Source organism: Neofelis nebulosa, chromosome X (assembly GCF_028018385.1).
Source record: "Neofelis nebulosa isolate mNeoNeb1 chromosome X, mNeoNeb1.pri, whole genome shotgun sequence".
Classification (NCBI taxonomy): Eukaryota; Metazoa; Chordata; class Mammalia; order Carnivora; family Felidae; genus Neofelis; species Neofelis nebulosa.
This window is the reverse complement of record NC_080800.1, coordinates 81,710,279-81,730,317: the sequence shown is the minus strand read 5'-3', so window position 1 is coordinate 81,730,317 and position 20,039 is coordinate 81,710,279. Positions and strand designations below refer to the sequence as shown.

Here is a 20,039-nt window from a genome sequence, read left to right as displayed (position 1 = left end):
ATGCTGACAGCTCAGAGCCTGGAGCCTGCTTCAGATTCTGTGTCTCCCTCACTCCCCTCCTCCCTCACTTGTGCCCCCCCCAAAATAAATAAACATTAAAAAAAAAGACTTTTGATGGAGACTTTGTCATTTGTAATGAGTACAATGATTTCAGTTATACCTCTCTCAATTTACTATTAGCCATAGTATGATGTCTCATTGTGATGGGGAAAAGCCAAGTAGATGTAGTTGGGTGTTTTGATTTTTGTTTTGTTTTCTTGAAATTAGAAAAAAAATGATTAAGACAAAATAGAAATAAAAAAATGTTATTTGAAAGTTACAGAAGACAGAAAATGACAAAATATTGCTGAAAAAACGTTTTAAAACCTAAATAAATGGATTGATATACTATGTACACGGGTCAGAAAACTCATTATTTTAATATGTTAATTTTACCAAAATTGATATATAGATTTAATATAATAGCGATAGAAATGTCAACAAGGTTTATTGTGAAAATCAACAAGATGATGCTAAAATTTATATGGAAATGCAAAGGTTCTGGAAAAGTCAAAGCAATCTTAAATAAAAACAAACCAGGAGGGCTTACACTATCAGGCATCAAGACTTGTACTATAATGCTAATAATACTATAATACTATAGTTAATAATTAAGACAGTGTGGTACTCACGGGAAGACAGTCACATACACAAACAGGAGGAGTGAAGAGTGACATCAATAAGATGGCCACATAAGATGTCCTTTGCTCATATTCCCCTCTCAACATCAGTTCAGAATACATCCACAGACAAAAGTGCCTTGGTGGGAATATGGGTTCCAAGTAAAAGACTGAAATCCTGATACAGTCTATGAATACAGATAGCTGGTTTGAAAAGACAGGCCCACACCCAGGCTGTTGACTCATCTACTATGGCCCCACCTATAGAACTGATACAGTTGTGTACCCCTAAAGATTTGGATACAGCCCCGTTTAGGTTTGGTTCTAACACCAGTACCATACATCAAGGGACTCAAAAGGAGTCTTACTGTATCCATAATAGGCATACTGATTATGGTCCAGACTGGACCTTGATGTGGCTTGTGAAATGGATCCAGCCCCTCTTGGTCACAGTCTGGGAACCCCTAGAGAGCACTGATTTAGATAATTAACTATGGATAAGAGAGCCTTTGTGAAAGTCAAGGAGTCCAGTGGAGAAGTTCCAGCATACCATTTAAGCAAAAAAAAAAAAAAAAAATCCAAGACTGGACACAGTAGAGAGAATAAGATAAACAATAGAACTTTACCTGCATTATTCCTCCCTGAAGGCAGTATAGGTTAGGGCCAGAAGAGCACCCCTCAGCTCATGATTTCTCCCACAAGGGAAAACGAGAACATGTAAGTGAGCACTGAGCTTCCCCACCTGTGCAGGACACTGCCAAAGAGGCCCACTTCTCTTTCCCTCCGCCCAGAGTACCAAGTCATGAGTTGTAAAACTTGGGGTTGGTGAGTAGCTGGGAGAATAGGAGCTGGAGTTAAGAACATATCAAAGGGACATGGATCCTAATAACTGTGTCAGGAGTCTGTTCCCAAACTGCTAAGGACTACTCACCTGCAGATCATCCCAACTGGCACATAGACACCCTCAAAGCTCCATGCACTCCATGCACATCTCTCCCTAACCCCTTAGTTGGTTCCTGTGCAAATTCCCAGTGACAGTGAGATCAAGCTTTTTCAGACAGCTAGTGAACACATGCAGAAAGCCAGCCTGAATCACAGAAAGACAATTCAACAAAATCAGGAAAATAATATACAAACAAAATATGAACTTTAATAAAGAGATAGAAATCATACAAAAGAACCAAATAAAAATTCAGGAATTGAAAAATACAATGAATAAAATGAAAACTGCAATAGAGAGCATTAACATTAGACTAGATCAAATGAAAGAATCTGTGATGTAGAAGGGACCTTTGAAATTATCCAGTCACATGAGAACAAAGAAAAAAAATGAAAACATCCAACTTGAAATATGGGATATCATCAAAAGAAACAATCTATGAATTATTGCAATGAGTCCCAGGAGACAAGAGGGAGAAGGGAGCATAAAATTTATTTAAGGAAACAAATGGCTGAGAACTTCCCAAATCTGGGTAGACATTTGGCTATCCAAGTTCACGAAGTACATAGGCCTTCAAAAAAATTCAACTCAAAGAGATCTTCTCTAAGACACCTTATAATAAAACTGTAAAAAATCAAAGACAAAGAATCTTAAAAGCAGCAACAGAAAAGAATCTTGTAACTTATAAGGAAACCCCCATAATGCATTCAGTGGATTTCTAGTAGAACCCTTATAGGCCAGGAGAAAGTGGCGTGATTTATTTAAATTGCTGGAGAAAAAAACCCTGCCAACTAAGAATACTTTATCTGGCAAAGTTATCCTGTTGAAATGAAGCATATATAAGGATTTTCCCAGACAAACAAAAGCTGATGGAGTTCATCACCACTAGACCTGCATTATAAGAAACGTTGAAAGGAGATTTTCAAGTTGAAATTAAAAGATACTAATAGGTAACGTGAAAACATATGAAAATATAAAACACACTGGTATAGGTAAGCATATAGTCATATTCAGAATATTCTAATACTATAATATGATGCTGTGTAACCACTTAACTCTAGTAAAAAGGTTAAAGGACAAGAGTATTAAAAATAACTATATCTATAGTAATTTGTTAATAAATATACAATTTAAAAGGGGGTAAATTGTGACATCAAAAACAAAAATAAGGGAAGGAGTTAAAGTTGAGAGTTTTTTTGCAAAAACACTAACTCAAAAAGATATCTGCACCCCCATGTTCATAGTGGCATTTTTTACAATAGCCAAGATATTGAACAAGACTTAGGAGACAACTTAAGTGTTCATCAGTGGATGAATGGATAAAGAAGTTGTGAAATATATATGGATGGACCTTGAAGGCATTATGGTAAGTAAAATAAGTCAAACAGAGATGGGTGAAAATAGGTGAAGGGGATTAAGATGTCCAAACTTCCAGTTATAAAATAAGCCACAGAGATACAAAGTACAGCACAGTCATTTAGTCAATAATATTGTAATAATGTTATATGGTGACAGATGGTAACTATACTTATCATGGTGAGCACTAAGTAATGTATATAATTGTTAAATCACTATGTTGTACACCTGAAACTAATATAACATTATATGTCAACTATATTTCAATAACAAAAAAGAGAATATATAACAATCCTATATATGCACCCAACATTGGAGAACCTAAATATATTAAGAAAATACTAACAGATCTGAAGGGAAAAATAGACAACAATACAATTATAGTAGGAGACTTCGATACCTCACTTTCAACAATGGATAGATCATCCAGACAGAAAAACAATTTGAAAACTTTGAATTTGAACTACACTAAAGACGAAATGGACCTAAAAGACATATACAGAAAATTCTATCCAACAACAGAAGAATATACATTCTTCTTAAGTGCACATGGAACATTCTCCAGCATAGATTACATTACAGTTCCCCAAACAAGCCAGCAAATTTAAGAAGACTGAAATCATACGAAGAATGTATTCCAACTACAACGATATGAAACCAGAAGTCAATTATAGAAGAAAAATTCACAAATATGTAGAAATTAAATGACACATTCCTGAACAACCAATGGATCAGAGAAAAAATCAAAGGGGAAATTAAAAAAATCTCACAAGTGAAAATAGAAATACAATATATCAAAACTATGGGATACAGTGGAAGCAGTTCTTGGGGGTAAATAATAAATGCCTCCATTAAGGAAAAGAAATGAAAATAAAGGTCCTACCTTTACACCTTGAAGAACTCAAAAAGAAAGAACAAACTAAGCCCACAGTTTGCAGAAGGATGTAAACAACAGAGATATATGAAGTAGAGACCAGAAACATAATAGGAAAGAGCAACAAAACTAAGAATTGGTTTTTTGAAAAGGTAAATAAAACTGGCAAGACTTTAGCTACACTAACCAAGAAAAAAAGAGAGAAGACACAAATAAAATCATAAATGAAAGAGGAAACATTACAACTGATTACACAAAATATATAGCATCATAGAAGAATACTATGAACAATTATATGCCAACAAATTGGATAATTTAGAAGAAAGGGATACATTCTTAGGAACATACAACCTACCAAGAATGAATCTTGAAGAAATAGAAAATTCTGAACACACCAACAATGAGTAAGGAAATTAAATTGGTAATCAAAAGCCTCCCAACAGAGAAAAGTCCAAGACGAGATGGCTTCACTGGTAAATTCTAAAGAATTTAAAGTATCTAATGATTAAAGTAATTTAAAGAGTTTATGCCAATCTTTCACAAACTCTTCCAAAATATAGAACACTTCTTAACTCATTCTATGAGGTCAGTATTACCCCAATATCAAAACCAGACAAAGATATCACAAGAAAATACAAACCAACATCACTCATGAATACAGATGTTGTATATACTCAGTAAAATACTATCAAGTCAAATCCAACCACATATAAAAAGTATTGCATTCCATGACCAAGTGGGATTTGACCCAGGAATGTAATGTTGAGTAAACATATAAATATCAACCAATGTAATTCATGGTATTAATAAAATAAAGTACAGAAACAAAACCATATGATCATCTCAACAAAAGCAGAGAAACCAATACCTTTTTATATAATAAAAGAACTCAGCAAATGAGGAATAGAAGGGAATTTCCTTATAAAGAACATCTACTAAATGTCCATAGCTAACATCATACTTAATCCCAAAAGAATGAAAGCTCTCTCCCTGAGTTCAAGGAACAAGAAAAAGATGTCTACTCTCCCCATTTCCATTCACCATTCTACTGGAGGTAGATACTAGCCAAGATAATTAGTCAAGAAAATGAAATAAAACACATCAGATGGGAAATGAAGTAGTAAAAAAAATCTCTATTTGCAGATAGCATGATCTTGTGTATAGATAATCAAAATAAATCATCTAAAAAACTATCTGAGCTATTAAACAAGTTCAGCAAGGTTGCAAGATACATGATCAAAATACTAAAATCAGTTGTATCTCAAAACTGCTACAACTGAACAGAAAAAAAAACCAACCCTGATTTTTAAAAAAGGGAAAAGAAACTGAATTGACATTTCTTTGAAGACACAGAAATGGCCAAAAGGCATATGAAAAGGTGCTCAAATCACTAATCATTAGGGAAATGCAAATCAAAATCATAATGAGATATCACCTCATACCTATTATGATAGCTATTATCAAAACAAGCCAACAAACAAACAAAAACCCAAAGATAACAAATGTCAACACTATGGAGAAAAAAGAACTCTTACAAAGTGTTGGTGAGAATGTAAATTGTGTACTACTATAAATAACAGTATGGTGGTTCTTCAAAAACTTAAAAATACAATTACTATGTGATCCAGCAATCCCACTTCTGGGTATATATCCAAAGGAATTGAAATCAAGTTCTTGAAGACATACCTGCACTTCCATGTTCACCGCAGCTTTATGCACTATAGCCAAGACATGGAAACAACCTAAATATCTATTGATGGATGAATTGATAAAGAAAATATGTTATATACATACAATGGAACATTATTCAGCCTAAAAAAAAAACAACAAGAAAATTCTACCATTTGTAACAACATAGGTGAATATAGAGGACATTATTCTAAATGAAATAAGCCAGCCATGGGACAAATACTACATGATACCATATATATGAAGAATCCAAAACACTCAAATTCATAGAAGCAGAGAGTAGGATGGTATTGCCATAGGCTGGAGGGAGGGGGAATGGGAAGGTAATATTCAAAATGTACAAAGTTTCAGTAAAAAAAATAAAATACAGATAAAATCAGTTGTATTTTTACATACTGATAATGAACAATAAAAAATGAAATTAAGAAAACAATTCCATTTACAATATCACCAAAAAGAATAAAATACTTAAGAATAAATTGAACAAAGAAGCATAAGACTTGTACACTAAAAACTACAAAACATTGTTGAAATTAAGTAAAGGAGACCTAAATATATGGAAAGATATCTGGTGTTTATGAACTGAAAGATTTAAAATTGTTAAGAGGACACTACTCCCCAAACTAATCCACAGTTTCAATGCATTATCACAATTCCAATTGTCTTTCTTTGCAGACATTAACTAGTTAATCCAAACTTCATATGGAAATGCAAGGGACCCAGAATAGCCAAAACAACACTGAAAAAAGAGAACAAAGGGGATTACCCACACCTCTCAATTTGAAAGCTTACCACAAAACTACACTAATCAAGACAGTGTGGTACTGACATAAGAACAGACATATAGATCATTGGAACAAAATTGAAAGTATAAACCCATACCTCTATAGCCAATTCATTTTTGACAAGGATGTGAAGACAATTGAATGGGGGAAATAATAGCCTTTTTACTAAATGCTATTGGGATAAATGTGTATCTTCATGCAAAATAATGAATTTGAACCTCTAACTCACACCATATAAAATAATTAACTCAAAATTGATGAAAGATCTAAAATAAGAGCTAAGACTGTAAAACTCTTATAGAAAAAAATATTGATGTAAGGGTAGATGGGGAGGTGGGGGAGAGTGGAAAGTGGGTGATGGGCAGGGAGGAGGGCACTTGTTGGGATGAGCACTGGGTGTTGTATGGAAACCAATTTGACAATAAATTATCTTTAAAAAAATATTGATGTAAATCTTCATGACCTTGGTTTAGGCAACAATTTCTTAGACATGACATCAGAAGATAAGCAATCATGGGCGTGTGGGTAGCTCAGTCAGTTAAGTGTCCATCTCTTGATTTCGGCTCAGGTCATGATCTCGTAGTCATGAGATCAAGCCCCACAGTGGGCTTGGTGCTGGGCATGAAGCCTACTTAAATTTCTCTCTCCCTCTCCCCCTGCCCCTCCCCCATCTTTCTCCCTCAAAAAAAAAAATACAAGTAACCAACGAAAAAAATAGATTGGACTTCATCAAAGTTGAAAAATTGTGTGTACCAAGGGCACTATCAAGAAAGTGTAAAGGCAACGAAACATTTGCAAATCATATATTTGATAAGCATCTTGTATTCAGAATATATAAAGAAGTCTTCCAACTCTACAACAAAAAAGACCAACAACCCAATTTTTAAACATGGGCAAAGGACTCAAATAGGCATTTCTCCAAAAGATACAAAATGGCCAACAAGACACAAAAAGAAGCTCAACATCATTAGTCATTAGGTGAATGAATATCAAAAGCCACAGTGAGATACCACTTCACACCCACTAGCATGGATGTAATTTTTTAACAATGAAAAATAATAGGGGTGCCTGGGTGGCTCTAGTCAGTTAAGTGTCTGACTCTTGGTTTTGGCTCAGGTCATGATCTTGTGGTTCATGGGTTCGAGCCCTGTGTCAGGCTCTGCACTGGCAGCAGGGAGCCTGCTTGGGATTCTCTCTCACACTCTCTCTCTCTCTCTCTCTCTCTCTCAAAATAAAGAAATAAAAAAATAAATAAAACTAAACAAAAATGAAAAACGTTAGTGATTATGTGGAAAAAAATGAAACCCTCATACATTACTGATGGGAATGTAAAATGGTGAAGACTCATTGGGAAACGGTTTTGCAGTTCTTCAATAAGTTAAACGTAGAATTACCATATGACTCTGTAATTCTATTCCTAGTTATATACCCCAAAGAACTGAAACACAGGTGTTCAAATAAAAATTTGAATGTTCATAGCAGCACTATTCACAACAGCCAAAGGTGAAAACAACCTAAATGTCCATCAACTCATAAATGGATAACAAAAGATGGTATATACATACAATAGAATATTATTCAGCCATAAAAAGTAATGAAGTACTGATACATATTGCATAATGTTGAAACCATTAAGCTAAGTGAAGGAAACCAGACCCAAAAGGCCACGTATTGTATGATTACATGAAATATCCAGCATATGCAAATCCATAGAAAGAGACACAGATTGGTGATTGCCTGGGGCTGGGAGAAGAAGGGAAAATGAGGAGCAACTGCTTAACAAGTACATTTGGAAGGGGTGATGAAAAAGTTCAGGAACTAGATATTGGTGATGGTTGTATAACATTGCAAATGTATTTGTTGCCACTGAATTGTACACTTCAAAATGGATAATCCTAGATTTTGCAGTAATAACATGGAATTCTAAACATGATTAAGATTTTTTATACAGAGTATATTAGAAACTGGGTTAACTTTTTGAAATAAGCCTAATTTTTACAAAAAAGATGCTCAACATCACTCGTCATAAGGGAAATACAAATCAAAACCATGATAAGATACCACCTCACACCTGTCAGAATGGCTAAAATTAACAACACAAGAAAAAACAGATGTTGGTGAGTATGTGGAAAAACGGGAAACCCTCTTACACTGTTGGTGGGAATGCACACTGGTGCAGCCACTCTGGAAAAAATTAAAAATAGAACTACCCTACAACCCAGCAATTGCACTACTAGGTATTTATCCAAAGGATACAAAAATACAGATTCAAAGGGGTACATGCACCGTGATGTTTATAGCAGCACTACCAACAATAGCCAAACTATGGAGAGAACCCAAATGTCTACCAACTGATGAATGGATAAAGAAGAACTGGTATATATACACATATATATACACATATATATGTATATATATATATATATATATATATACACATATATATACATACATGTATATATATATATATATATACACACATACACACACACATATATATACACACACATACACACATATACACAAAGGAATATTACTCAGCCATAAAGAAGAATGAAATCTTGCCATTTGCAACAATATGGATGGAAGTAGAGTGTATTCTGCTAAGCAAAATAAGTCAGAGAAAGACAAATACCATATTATTTCACTCATATGTGAAATTTAAGAATCACCTGAAATCAAATATATACAATTATTCATCTAAAAACGTGAGATAGCTCCCCAATTTTATGTAAAATACCATTCACTGGAACACCTGGGACTTTCTGGTTCATAGACAGTCATCTTATAACTGTACTTGATGAAAGAGGCAAGGGAGTCCTCCAGGGCTTCTTTTTACAAGGGCACTTAACTCATTCATAATGGCTCTACCCTCATGACCTAATCACCTCCTAAAAGTCCCACCTCCAAATATCACATTAGGTTTCAACACATGAATTTGAAAGAGGGGGGCACAAACTTTCAGTGTATAGTACACCCCATTATCTGCCTCCCTTTCCCCATCAGCCCTATAGTCAACCACATTATTTTTTGTCTTTATAAACATTTGCCTATTTTGGACATTTTCATGTAAACAGAACCATACAATATGTGCTCTTTTGTGAGTGTCATGTTTCACTTCACATAAGTTTTTGAGTTTTTTTCCATAGTATAATATATATCACTTCTTCGATTCTTTTTTTTTTTGTTTTGTTTTGTTTTGCTTTGTTTTTGGCCAAACACTATTCCATTATATGGAGATAGTGGGTTTTATTTATTCACTCATCAGTTGGACATTTGGGTTGATTCTTTTTGGCTATTATAAATAATGCTGTTATGAACATTTGTGCACAAATTTTTATGGGGACATGTTTTCATTTCTTTTGGGTTATATACTCAGGAGTGGAATTACTCATACAGGATCTCTGTTAAAAATTTTGAGGAACTGCCAAATTGTATTTCAGAGTGGCTATACTATTTATAGTTTAGTCAGCAATGTATGAGTCTTTTAATTTTTCCACATACTCACTTGTTCTTTTATTATAGCCATCCTAATGGTTATAAAGTGGTATCTCATTGTGGTTTTGATTGAATTTACCTAATGACTTTTAATGTTCTTATTATCCATTCACAGACTTTTCTGGGGAGAAATATCTATCTGGATCTCTTGCCCATTTTTTAATTGAGTTGTCTTTTGACTATTGACTTACAAGAGTCACTACTCTAGATACAAGACACAAGACTTACTCTAGATACAAGACACTTCTCAGATACATGATTTGCAAATTTTTCCTCCCATTCTGTGCATTTTCTGTTCACTTTCTTGGTGGTCTATCTGAAGCACAAAGTTTCTAATTTTGATGAAGTTCATGAATTTTTTCTTTTACTGTTTGTGCTTTTGTTATCTCAAGGTCGTTAAGATTTAGTTTTTATCTAGTTTTACAGTTTTAGATGTTACATTTAGATTTTTGATCCATTTGAGTTAATTTTTGTATATGATGTGATATAGGGGTCCAACCAGATGGTTTTGCATGGGGATATCCAATTGTCCCAGCACCACTTTCTGAAAAGACTATTCTTTCCCCATTGACTGTCTTCCTTGTTGGAAATCAAACTGATCTTACTTGAATGAGTTTATTTCTGGACTCTCAATTCTATCCCATTCATCTATGTGTATCCTTATGCTAGTATAACACTGTCTTGATTAGTGTAGCCTTTTAGCAAACTGAAATAGAGAAGTGTGAGGACTCCAACTTTGCTCTTTTTCAGGGTTATTTTGGTCATTCATGGCCTATTTCCATTTGAATTTTAGAATCACCTTGTCCGTTTCTGCAAAAATGCCAGCCAGGGTTTTAATAGGGCTCGCATTGAATACTCAGTTTGGGGAGTATTGCCATCTTAACAATATTCAGTCTTCTGATCTATAAACATGGGATATCTTTGCATTTATTAGATGTATTCTTAGTTTAAACCATTTTGATAAGGTGTATAACATTGATGTTAAACCAATCTTACATGACTGGCATAGATCCCAGTCGGGGAGTATAATCCCTTGTATATTGCTGGACTTGATTTGCTAGTATTTCCCTGAGCTTGAATGTATAGACTGTTTTCATCAAATTTGGTGTATTATCAGCCATTATTTATTCAAATATTTTTCTATCCCTTTGTTTCCTCCTCTGCTATACCCATTATGAGTGTGTTTGTGTGCTTAATGATGTACCACATTTCTCTAAGTTTCTGTTCATTTTTCTTCATTCAAGTCCATGATTTCCATTTGGAGTGCGTGTGTATGCATTCTATCCCTTACAGATATTTTCTTTTGGATGCCATTATCATCATATATTCCTTTTAATTATTTTAAACACGGTTGAAGTTCCTTTTTTTTAAGTAGGCTCTATGCCCAATGTGGGGCTTGAACTCACGACCCTTAGATCGAGTCGCACTTTCTACTGGGCCAGCCAGGCGTCTCAAACATGGTTGAAGTTTTTTAGACATATTTATAATAGCTGCTTTGAAGTCCTTGTCCACCAAGTTCAGCATCTGATGCTTTCAAAGGAAATTTCTATTTTTCCTGTGGATGGGTCACATGTTCCTATTTCTTTGCCCCTTATAACAGTTTAGATAATATATTGTAGCAGCTCTGGATACTGATTGTTCCTGTTCTGGTGCTTATTGCTGCTGTTTACTAACTTGGCTAGACTAATTCTGTGAAGTCTGTTTCTCCACAGTATGCAGCCTTTACTTTTCCTGTTTGGATTTTTTCTTGCCTTTATCTCTAAACCTGGCATCCTAAGGGTCATCCCTGGGTCATTACAGTTTAGCAGTCAGTTACTGATTGACCAGAGTTGTGTTTAAGTTCCTGAGCCAGTAAGGTTTTCATTTTTTGCTGTGTGATCTGTGTGGCTTGGAGACTGCTTTCACATTACAGGGAGTTTACAAGTTTGTTCCACTGAGGACTAATAGCAAAGCAGTTTCCTCTCCAGTTGCTCCTGAGAGTGTGGCCTTAGGTATCAGCACATTATTCTATATCAGGCCTCCTTTGCTGTCTCTTTCTGATCTCCCTGTTAAACTTTAGATCTGCTTCCACTGGTATTACACCATGGTTTTGCTCTCTGGTAACTGTTATCTGATTTTTATTTTGAACAATTCCTTGGAGGCATATATTGCTCCACTATCCAAATAAAGTCAGACCCCTCAGACAGGGCCAGGATGTTGCCAATCTTTGAGGTTTTCTCTTACCTCTCCATGGCAGAACTTCTGTATTATAGAACAGTATCTGGGACTGATGGGAGTTGCCATTTGGTTTCTAAGTGCTAGAACACCTCTTCCGAAACAAAGTTGGGAGAGGGAATGGGTGTAGCCTCTACCACAGATGCTATAGCCTCCCTACTACTATTACTGAATCCTATATGTTTTGAATAAATTGTTCTCAATTTGCTGTAAATCCTTTTATTATTCTCCAGAGACTTTGAATGATTGCCTTTGCTAATTTTGACCAATTAGACAGATACTTCTCTGGGAAGATCTCACAGTTTGTGGGTTTGGGCCCTGCGTCGGGCTCTGTTGACAGCTCAGAGCGTGAAACCTGCTTTGGATTCTGTGTCTCCCTCTCTCTCTGCCCCTCCCCTGTTCATGTTCTGTCTCTCTCTCAGAAATAAATAAACATTAAAAAAAATTTAAATGTAGTCTTGTTCAATATCATGTGATATTAACTGTGTTATTGTATCCAGGGCTGGAATACTCACAAATGACCAGGATGTTAAACTCTTGAATAAATGCTTATTCATAGTTTCAGCACTTTTTCCAGAAAGGGTCAGGCAACCTATGTTCACCCAGAATGTAGAGTATAACAAAATGCATATTACTTCAATATGCTACTACCTTCTGTGACAGTCTTCAATTGCATTCTGTAAGTTATACTTTGGTTACATACACTTCAAAGGTAAGAAAAACTTTTGTATCTTTTTTCTCCCTTTATGGCTTTCAATGAAATTTCACAGGTTTTCTATCATTTTATATGCCAAATCTTTGAAAGACATACATTAGAGTCTAAATTTTGCCAAAGAGGGAATCAAGAGGCAAAGTACTTAAGTGACTTCCAAGGTCATATAATTCATTAATGATAAACCTAAAACTAGAAGCAGTGAAAGGATTCCTCAACATCCAGCCTTCACCTCTGTGCACCAAATCTAGTTAGATAAGCTAAGATTCCTCCTAGAAAGCTAAAAAAAATTGCTCTTCTGCTACATAACTAAAAGTAGACTTTAGGGCACCTGGGAGGCTCAGTTAAGCATCCAACTTCAGCTCAGGGCAGGATCTCACAGTTCCTGGGCTCGAGCCCCACATCAGGCTCTGTGCTTACAGCTCAGAGCCTGGAGCCTGTTTCAGAGTCTGTGTCTCCCTCTCTCTCTCTGCCCTTCCCCTGCTTGTGCTCTCTCTCTCTCTCTCAAAAATAAATAAATAGGGGCGCCTGGGTGGCGCAGTCGGTTAAGCGTCCGACTTCAGCCAGGTCACGATCTCGCGGTCCGTGAGTTCGAGCCCCGCGTCAGGCTCTGGGCTGATGGCTCGGAGCCTGGAGCCTGTTTCCGATTCTGTGTCTCCCTCTCTCTCTGCCCCTCCCCCGTTCATGCTCTGTCTCTCTCTGTCCCAAAAATAAATAAAAAATGTTGAAAAAAAAAATTAAAAAAAAAAATAAATAAATAAACATTAAAATAAATAAATAAATAAATAAATAAATGTTAACTTTAATTCATATGTACTTATTATGCTTCTGGGGAAGACATCTTTTTCTGGTATTATAAATATAAAGCATTGATGATTCAGATCAAAAATATATTCTGTTAAACATTGTTGGCCATTGTTGCTATAACAAAAATACCATAGACTTGGTGATTTAAAAAACAAATTTATTTCTCACAATTCTGGAGGCTGAAACTCCAAGATCAGGGTGCTATAACATGGACAGGTTCTGGTCTTCTTTCTAGCTTGTACATGGCTACCTTCTTGCTGTATCTTCACATGGGGGAGAGAAAAATCGGTATCTCCCTTGTTTCTTTTTTTTTTTTGAGAGAGAGAAAGCACGCGAGTCAGGGAGAGAGGCCGAGAGAGAAAGAGAGAGAGAGAGAGAGAGAGAGAGAATCTTAAGCAGGTTCTACACTTACTGCAGAGCCTGACATAGGGCTTGATCCCATGACCGTAGGAACAGTACCTGAGCCAAAATGGAGAGTCAGACGCTCAACCAACTGAGTCACCCAGGTCCCCTTCTTGTCTCTTCTTATAAAAGTACTAATCTCATTGATGAGGACTCCACTCTCATGACCTAATTACCTCCCAAAGGGTCCACCTCCAAATACGATCATGCTAGAGGTAAGGGCTTCAATGTCTGAATTTGGGGAAAAAAACATTCAGTCCATAGCATCCATCTTTATCAAAAATAGAATTCTTATGTGACAAAAATATAGGCTTTCTATAATAAAAAATGAAGTAAAAAGTTACATCAATTGAAAAGAGATCTTAAAAGTATAATATCAATTTTAGAGAATATTTTTTCTTATTTCTAGTAAACCACTGTGTGACATAAAATGTATCTGATTTAGACAGAATGTCTGCTATGTTAACAGAAATTATGTGAGATACCATAGACTTATCTAAACTTTTCTTTCCAGGTCATCCTCAAGACCAAGAGGAAGAAGTTATGATAAAAAGAAAAATAAAATGTTAGAAATCTAACAGAAATTTAGTATTGAACATTATTAAGTCAATATTTATAACATCAACAATGTTACATAAATACTAGGTAAAGAAAATTAGTTATTTTTGTACAATTGGGATAATAAACCAAATTTTCTATTTTTCTCTTCTAGACAACTTTTGCACTAAAGCAAAATATTCTTATTTAAATCTTATTTTTGTCATGAACATTCTTCAAAAAAGAGTTTTTAAATAACTAGATTTGGCTTATTTGCACATCCATTTATATAATCTTAAGTGGGTTAAAAAAAATTGATCAAGAGAATAATATGGACTAAAAAGATCCCCAGGGAATCCTTACTGAACAAGAAGACAAACATAAAGAAAAATAGTTTTTTTCCTGGGTCAAAAACTTAGGTTTAGAAATTTCTTCCATGACTGGAAGACTGTTAGGGGTTAAATTTTAGGAAAAATAATCAAATCCCTTCTCACAATTGAAAGTTCCACATGACCTTAAAGACAAAAATATCATGTCCTGAGTAACAATATGGAAAGTTATTTAGAACACAACCTTAAAAACAAAGAGAACACTCTAAATGAGAAAGGGTATCTATTGGGGACGCTATCACATTTACTTCAAAGTGGCTAAAACTTTTTTACCTGGGTATATAGGCAATATTCCACACCAATAAATACTCCTTCTTGTTTGACACACTTTTTTCACTTGGCTTCCAGTCTCCTGACTTTTATTTTAGCCACCAGTGGGTCTTTCTCAGTCATTTGCTGGTTCCTCCTTTTCTCTTCTACTTTTTAATGTTGGCATATACCATAGGGCTCAGTCCTATGCTGTCTTTATCTGCTCTTTTCTAGCTGCACTAAATGATCTTATATGATGTCATGTCTATTCACTAATGACACCGAAATTAAGTCTGCCAGTCCCAACTTGTACCCTGAATTCTAGACTTAGGATATCCAACTGCCTACTCCATTTTCAACCTAACATGGCCAAAACAGAACTTTTGATTGAACACTCCTCCAAATCTGTTCCTCCTCCAGTATCCCACATCTTTGCAACCCAGAATTCCCCCAGTTGCTCAGTCAAAAACCTGAGTCACCCTTTTCTTCTCTCTTTCCCTCTCATATCCAAGCTAACAGCAGATCCTATCTTCTCTACCTTTAAAGTAGAGCCTAAATCCAATACCTAACCATCTCCCCATCATCTACCATACTAGTCTAAGACTCTTTACTGGAACTCTAATAACTTAACCGGTCTCTCTGCTTTAACCCTTAATTCTCTTCAGTCTAACTAACCTTCAAACAACAGCTCCCATACAGGTAAGCCAAAGTATATCACTCTGCTCTCAATCCTTCTAATGACTTCTTATTGTATACCACATTATTAGGGCCTTTATGAACTACTCAATGGTTTCTTTCCTATGTCATTCCTTACCATTCTTCTCCTTTAATTACTATGTTGTAACCTGACTGGTCTCTCTGCTAGCTCTCAAAAGTATGCCAACTAAGTTAACATTTTTAAGCCCTTCACAACTTGCCTTTGACTCTGCCCAGAATGCTCTTCCCCCAAATATTCACATGGCCCATATACTTATTTCATTAGGGCTTCTGCATAAGTCACCTCCTCCAATAGGCCTTAGTCCCTAACCACCTTATCTAAAGTAGCAACCCTCTAAATATTCTCTCCCTATTCCTTGTTTCTTCTTTATAGCACCTCATGTTATATTTCTGCTTACATTTTTATTGTCTGCCTTCTCCAAAAGGACGTAGTAAATTTCACAAAAGCAGTACTTTGTATTGGTCACAGCTATACAACCAGCACACAAAAGAATATCTGCCACATAGTAAACTAGATAAATATGTACTGAACCCCAAAAATGAATGAATGGGATTCGAGTCTGAGCACTATCCAATAATATAGTTTTATTTTGCTTTAGAGGAAAAACAAAAGCCACAATAATGTGCCCTTAAAACCAAAAGTAAACTCAGCTTAATTTCTCTCAAATGACATGAATTTTATTAAAAGGAGAAGAGTTACTCAGTAGCAGTGAATTTGAATTTTCAGCAAAATATTCTAGCTATGATAAAATTTTTTTAAAAGCTTCAGAATGATCCCCCAAAATAAAGTCTCGGTTTATTTAAATGAGCCTGAACATGTAAAAACGGGACATGTAACATATACATATATACACATACACAAAATAGTACAGTTTTATGAAATCAAAGTGGAATAAATGGGAACATTTTAGATTATCCCACAATCCTCTCCCCTTCCTTCTCTCATCAAATTGCTACCAGTGAAGGCCCAGGAAGCTACCAATTAGCTAGAGCTGGCTTTAAGCATTAGAAATGTATCCTGTTAACTTGATGCTGACATTGTTGTTCACAACAAGGAAAATGGCAATATCCCCAGAGGTTTCAGAAGCGGCAGGGCTTTTTGCATGAGTATGTCTGTGGCTTAACTGCCACTATATGTTATCTGCTCTCTTCCACTGATGCAACTTAGAGTCCACAAGAATGTGAAAAATTCCACCACCTAATAGATGAATCTCTTTATGTATAATCTGGTGGAAGGCTGAGACTGATGATGAAGTCAGTTTTCACTAGTGGGCTAAAGAATCTAGATCTTGAAAAATAAATTTAGCCACACTGAGGCTCTCCTGAGCCATGCAAAGAAGGCCAGTCCAAGTGCTCCGAGGATGGCAGTCTGTTGGTGAACAGATTATGGCAACTCAAGTTGAGCCACTTGGCCTCTCTAGCAACAAGGAAAAGAATTTGGTCCGGTATGGTCAGTTTGTTTCAGTCAAAACTCATTTAATGTTGATGATGTGGTTTATGCTCTCTGGTCAGGGGGGTAGAAGAACGATGAATACTACTCCTTATGAAAAGTTTCAAGCCTTGTAACCCCTCTGAAAATAAATAGTCCAAATACCAGTTCCATTTCTTTCCCTGCAGGCACAAAAAGGGGAAAATTACTTATCAAATATTTACTAGGCTTATTCTCTACCTCCTGATCTTTGCCTAGGAAAAGTTCCCAATGTACTGAATGCACATACCAAGAGTTAGCTCAGAGGAGCCAGGTTTATAACTGGAACTCAGGCACTAAGTAATATTCAAACCAGAAAGTACCCATAATTTAAGGGCTAAACATTCCTTTTATTATACTGGCAAAAAATTTTTTAGCTGTTCAACTGAACAAGTACTATGAAATGGAAATGGGTCATCATTCGCACATTCTAGAAATTTAACATTTAAAATAGCTAACATGGGACCAGACATTATGTTACTGCCTACATTAAATATGTGCACAACAGAGTTTCTGTAACAATGAGACAACTGTGTTAGGTTTTGTGGAATCAGCCTCATTATAGTCACACTTTGAATACATGCAACTGTATTATAAAATGAGAAAATGCACAGATACAACAGCAAGAGTCAAACTATGAATAGCTGTATCTTAGAGAAGACTGTATAGGGTATGTGCCAATAAATGCACATCAAAGTCACTGGAATGAATTCAGAAGGCAAACACTTCACTTCGACTTTGTGGAGGCAGCAGGATTAAGGTTGGGAGAAAAGTGAAGGTATAAATTTTTTGATGAAATGAAGCTGTAGTAAATCCCTGAACATGATGAATATAAATTTATTTACCCGAACAGAACTCATGTTTACTCTCCTTTCTTCTGGCCATTCCTTAAAAAACAAAAGCAAAAAAGAAGTGGGGAGATATGAGGATGGAAATATTTGGTTAGTAAAAATTACTAGAAAATTAAGATAGCTCTTCATTGTCTGATTCATTTGCTACATTTTATTCCTGCTATCGCTTTTGGATTCCTTTTGAATAAACACTCATGATAGCCTTCGATATTGCTCCCTAGAGTACACACAGAAGGAAAATAAGATCACAGTGAAGAAAGTATACATCATTTTGCTAATTTATGGCCTCAAATATGTACTCAGTCACTGGGGTGAAGATGAAAGATGTTAGAGAAGGCTTCTTCTGAGGTATAGGACACCCGAACGGAGTCCTGAAGGATGAGAAGGAAGTCTGGTGAGGCAGTCTCTGTACACAGTAGATTCTATAAAAACTGTGATTCTTTATGAAAACTCAGATCTAGGTGATCTCATTTATTTCCTATCTTTAACTATCACCCACTATACTTCAATGAAAAGTCATTAATTCTAAAACAAACATTTTTATATATTACTAAGAAAAAACTATGCCTATTAAACTATATATAACACAACGTCTTCTAACACTTAAAATTTAAAACATTTTTATTTTATAATGATTGAGTTTTAGATGTAGGCAGATTTTGATCATATATCCTTTTTATAAACATGAAATGATAAATATAAACAAAATTAAGTAGGGAAAGTATTCAGAGTCCTACTCTTCTGAATTACTTTTCTACTCAAGAGCTGTAGATAATTATGTTTTTTTCCCACACAATATCATCTTCTGTGCCAGAGTGTTGGCAATGGAACATTTCTTATAAGAACTAAAAGATACTGGTACTGGGATCGCAATTACATAAACCTAACCTACTTTTGGCACCTGCTTCTAAGAAAGTCCATAACATGTATAGTTTACTGCTTCCCTCCCCTCTTTCTTCCAGGACATTTGGTTTTTGGGGCTTAAAAGAGTGTTCCAATATTTCCTGCAAGTTTTTTCCCCAAGCTTCTGACAACCATCCCACAAGGTCTGATTTTGGCAACCCCCTGGGGCACACTCAAAAACAGCAAATGATGGGGCACCTGGGTAGTTCAGTAGGTTGAGTGTCTGACTTCGGCTCAGGTCATGAACTCGCGGTTTGTGGGTTTGAGTCCCATGTCAGACTCTGTGCTGACAGCTCAGAGCCTGGAACCTGCTTTGGATTCTGTCTCCCTCTCTCTCTCTCTCTCTGCCCCTCCCCCCTCACACTCTGTCTCTCTCTCTCTCTCTCAAAAATAAATAAACATTTAAAAAAATATTAAAAAAACAGCAAATGACAACTATATCTTGATTGCTGCCTGGCTGACACTGATCACAAGACTCATCCTGATCTCTGAGAAGTTCAAAAGTGAAAAAAATGTGTTTTTACCGATTAAATATACTCTAAACTCCATGCTGATGAATTCCATATTTATATCTCTAGTTCCAACTTCTCTCTTGTGCTGCAAGTCCATCTACAAACTGCCTACTTACACTTCTCTTAGATATCTAACAGGTATCTCAAACCTAAGTAGGTCAAAACAGAACTTGAGTCTCAACTCGCCCTCCCCCAAAACCAAAATAACTTCTCCTATTCTTTCATCAGTATTCCTGTTATTAATAAGTGGAACCAACATCAACCCAGTTGCTCAAGTAAAAAAACTCAAAAGTCCTTTTCTTTTCCTCATTCCCACTTCCAATAAAATCATCAAGTCCTGCCTGTTCTACCTCTGCAATATATCTCAAACCAGTCCACTTCTATCCATCTCCACTACCACCACATATATACAAATCTCTATTGCTATCTCCTGTATAGACTCCACCAACAGCCTCCTTATTGGTGCCCCTGCAGCCA

The 20,039-nt window shown here is 35.7% G+C and overlaps 2 protein-coding genes across 3 annotated transcripts in view; both read right to left on the bottom strand.

The window, feature by feature from the left end:
• The window catches only part of DRP2 (dystrophin related protein 2), a 102,462-nt gene that overhangs the window by 69,875 nt on the left and 12,548 nt on the right, over positions 1–20,039 (bottom strand). The gene's annotated exons all lie outside the window — the stretch shown is intronic.
• The window catches only part of CENPI (centromere protein I), an 80,214-nt gene continuing 76,571 nt past the window's right edge, over positions 16,397–20,039 (bottom strand). For both annotated transcript variants that reach the window (XM_058714731.1, XM_058714732.1), the window contains exons 20-21: positions 18,142–18,183; positions 16,397–17,439 (exon numbers count right to left, since the gene is read on the bottom strand). In XM_058714731.1, coding sequence (XP_058570714.1) covers positions 17,305–17,439; positions 18,142–18,183 — 177 coding nt within the window. In that variant the 3' untranslated portion in view covers positions 16,397–17,304. The remainder of the gene's footprint in view (positions 17,440–18,141; positions 18,184–20,039) is intronic.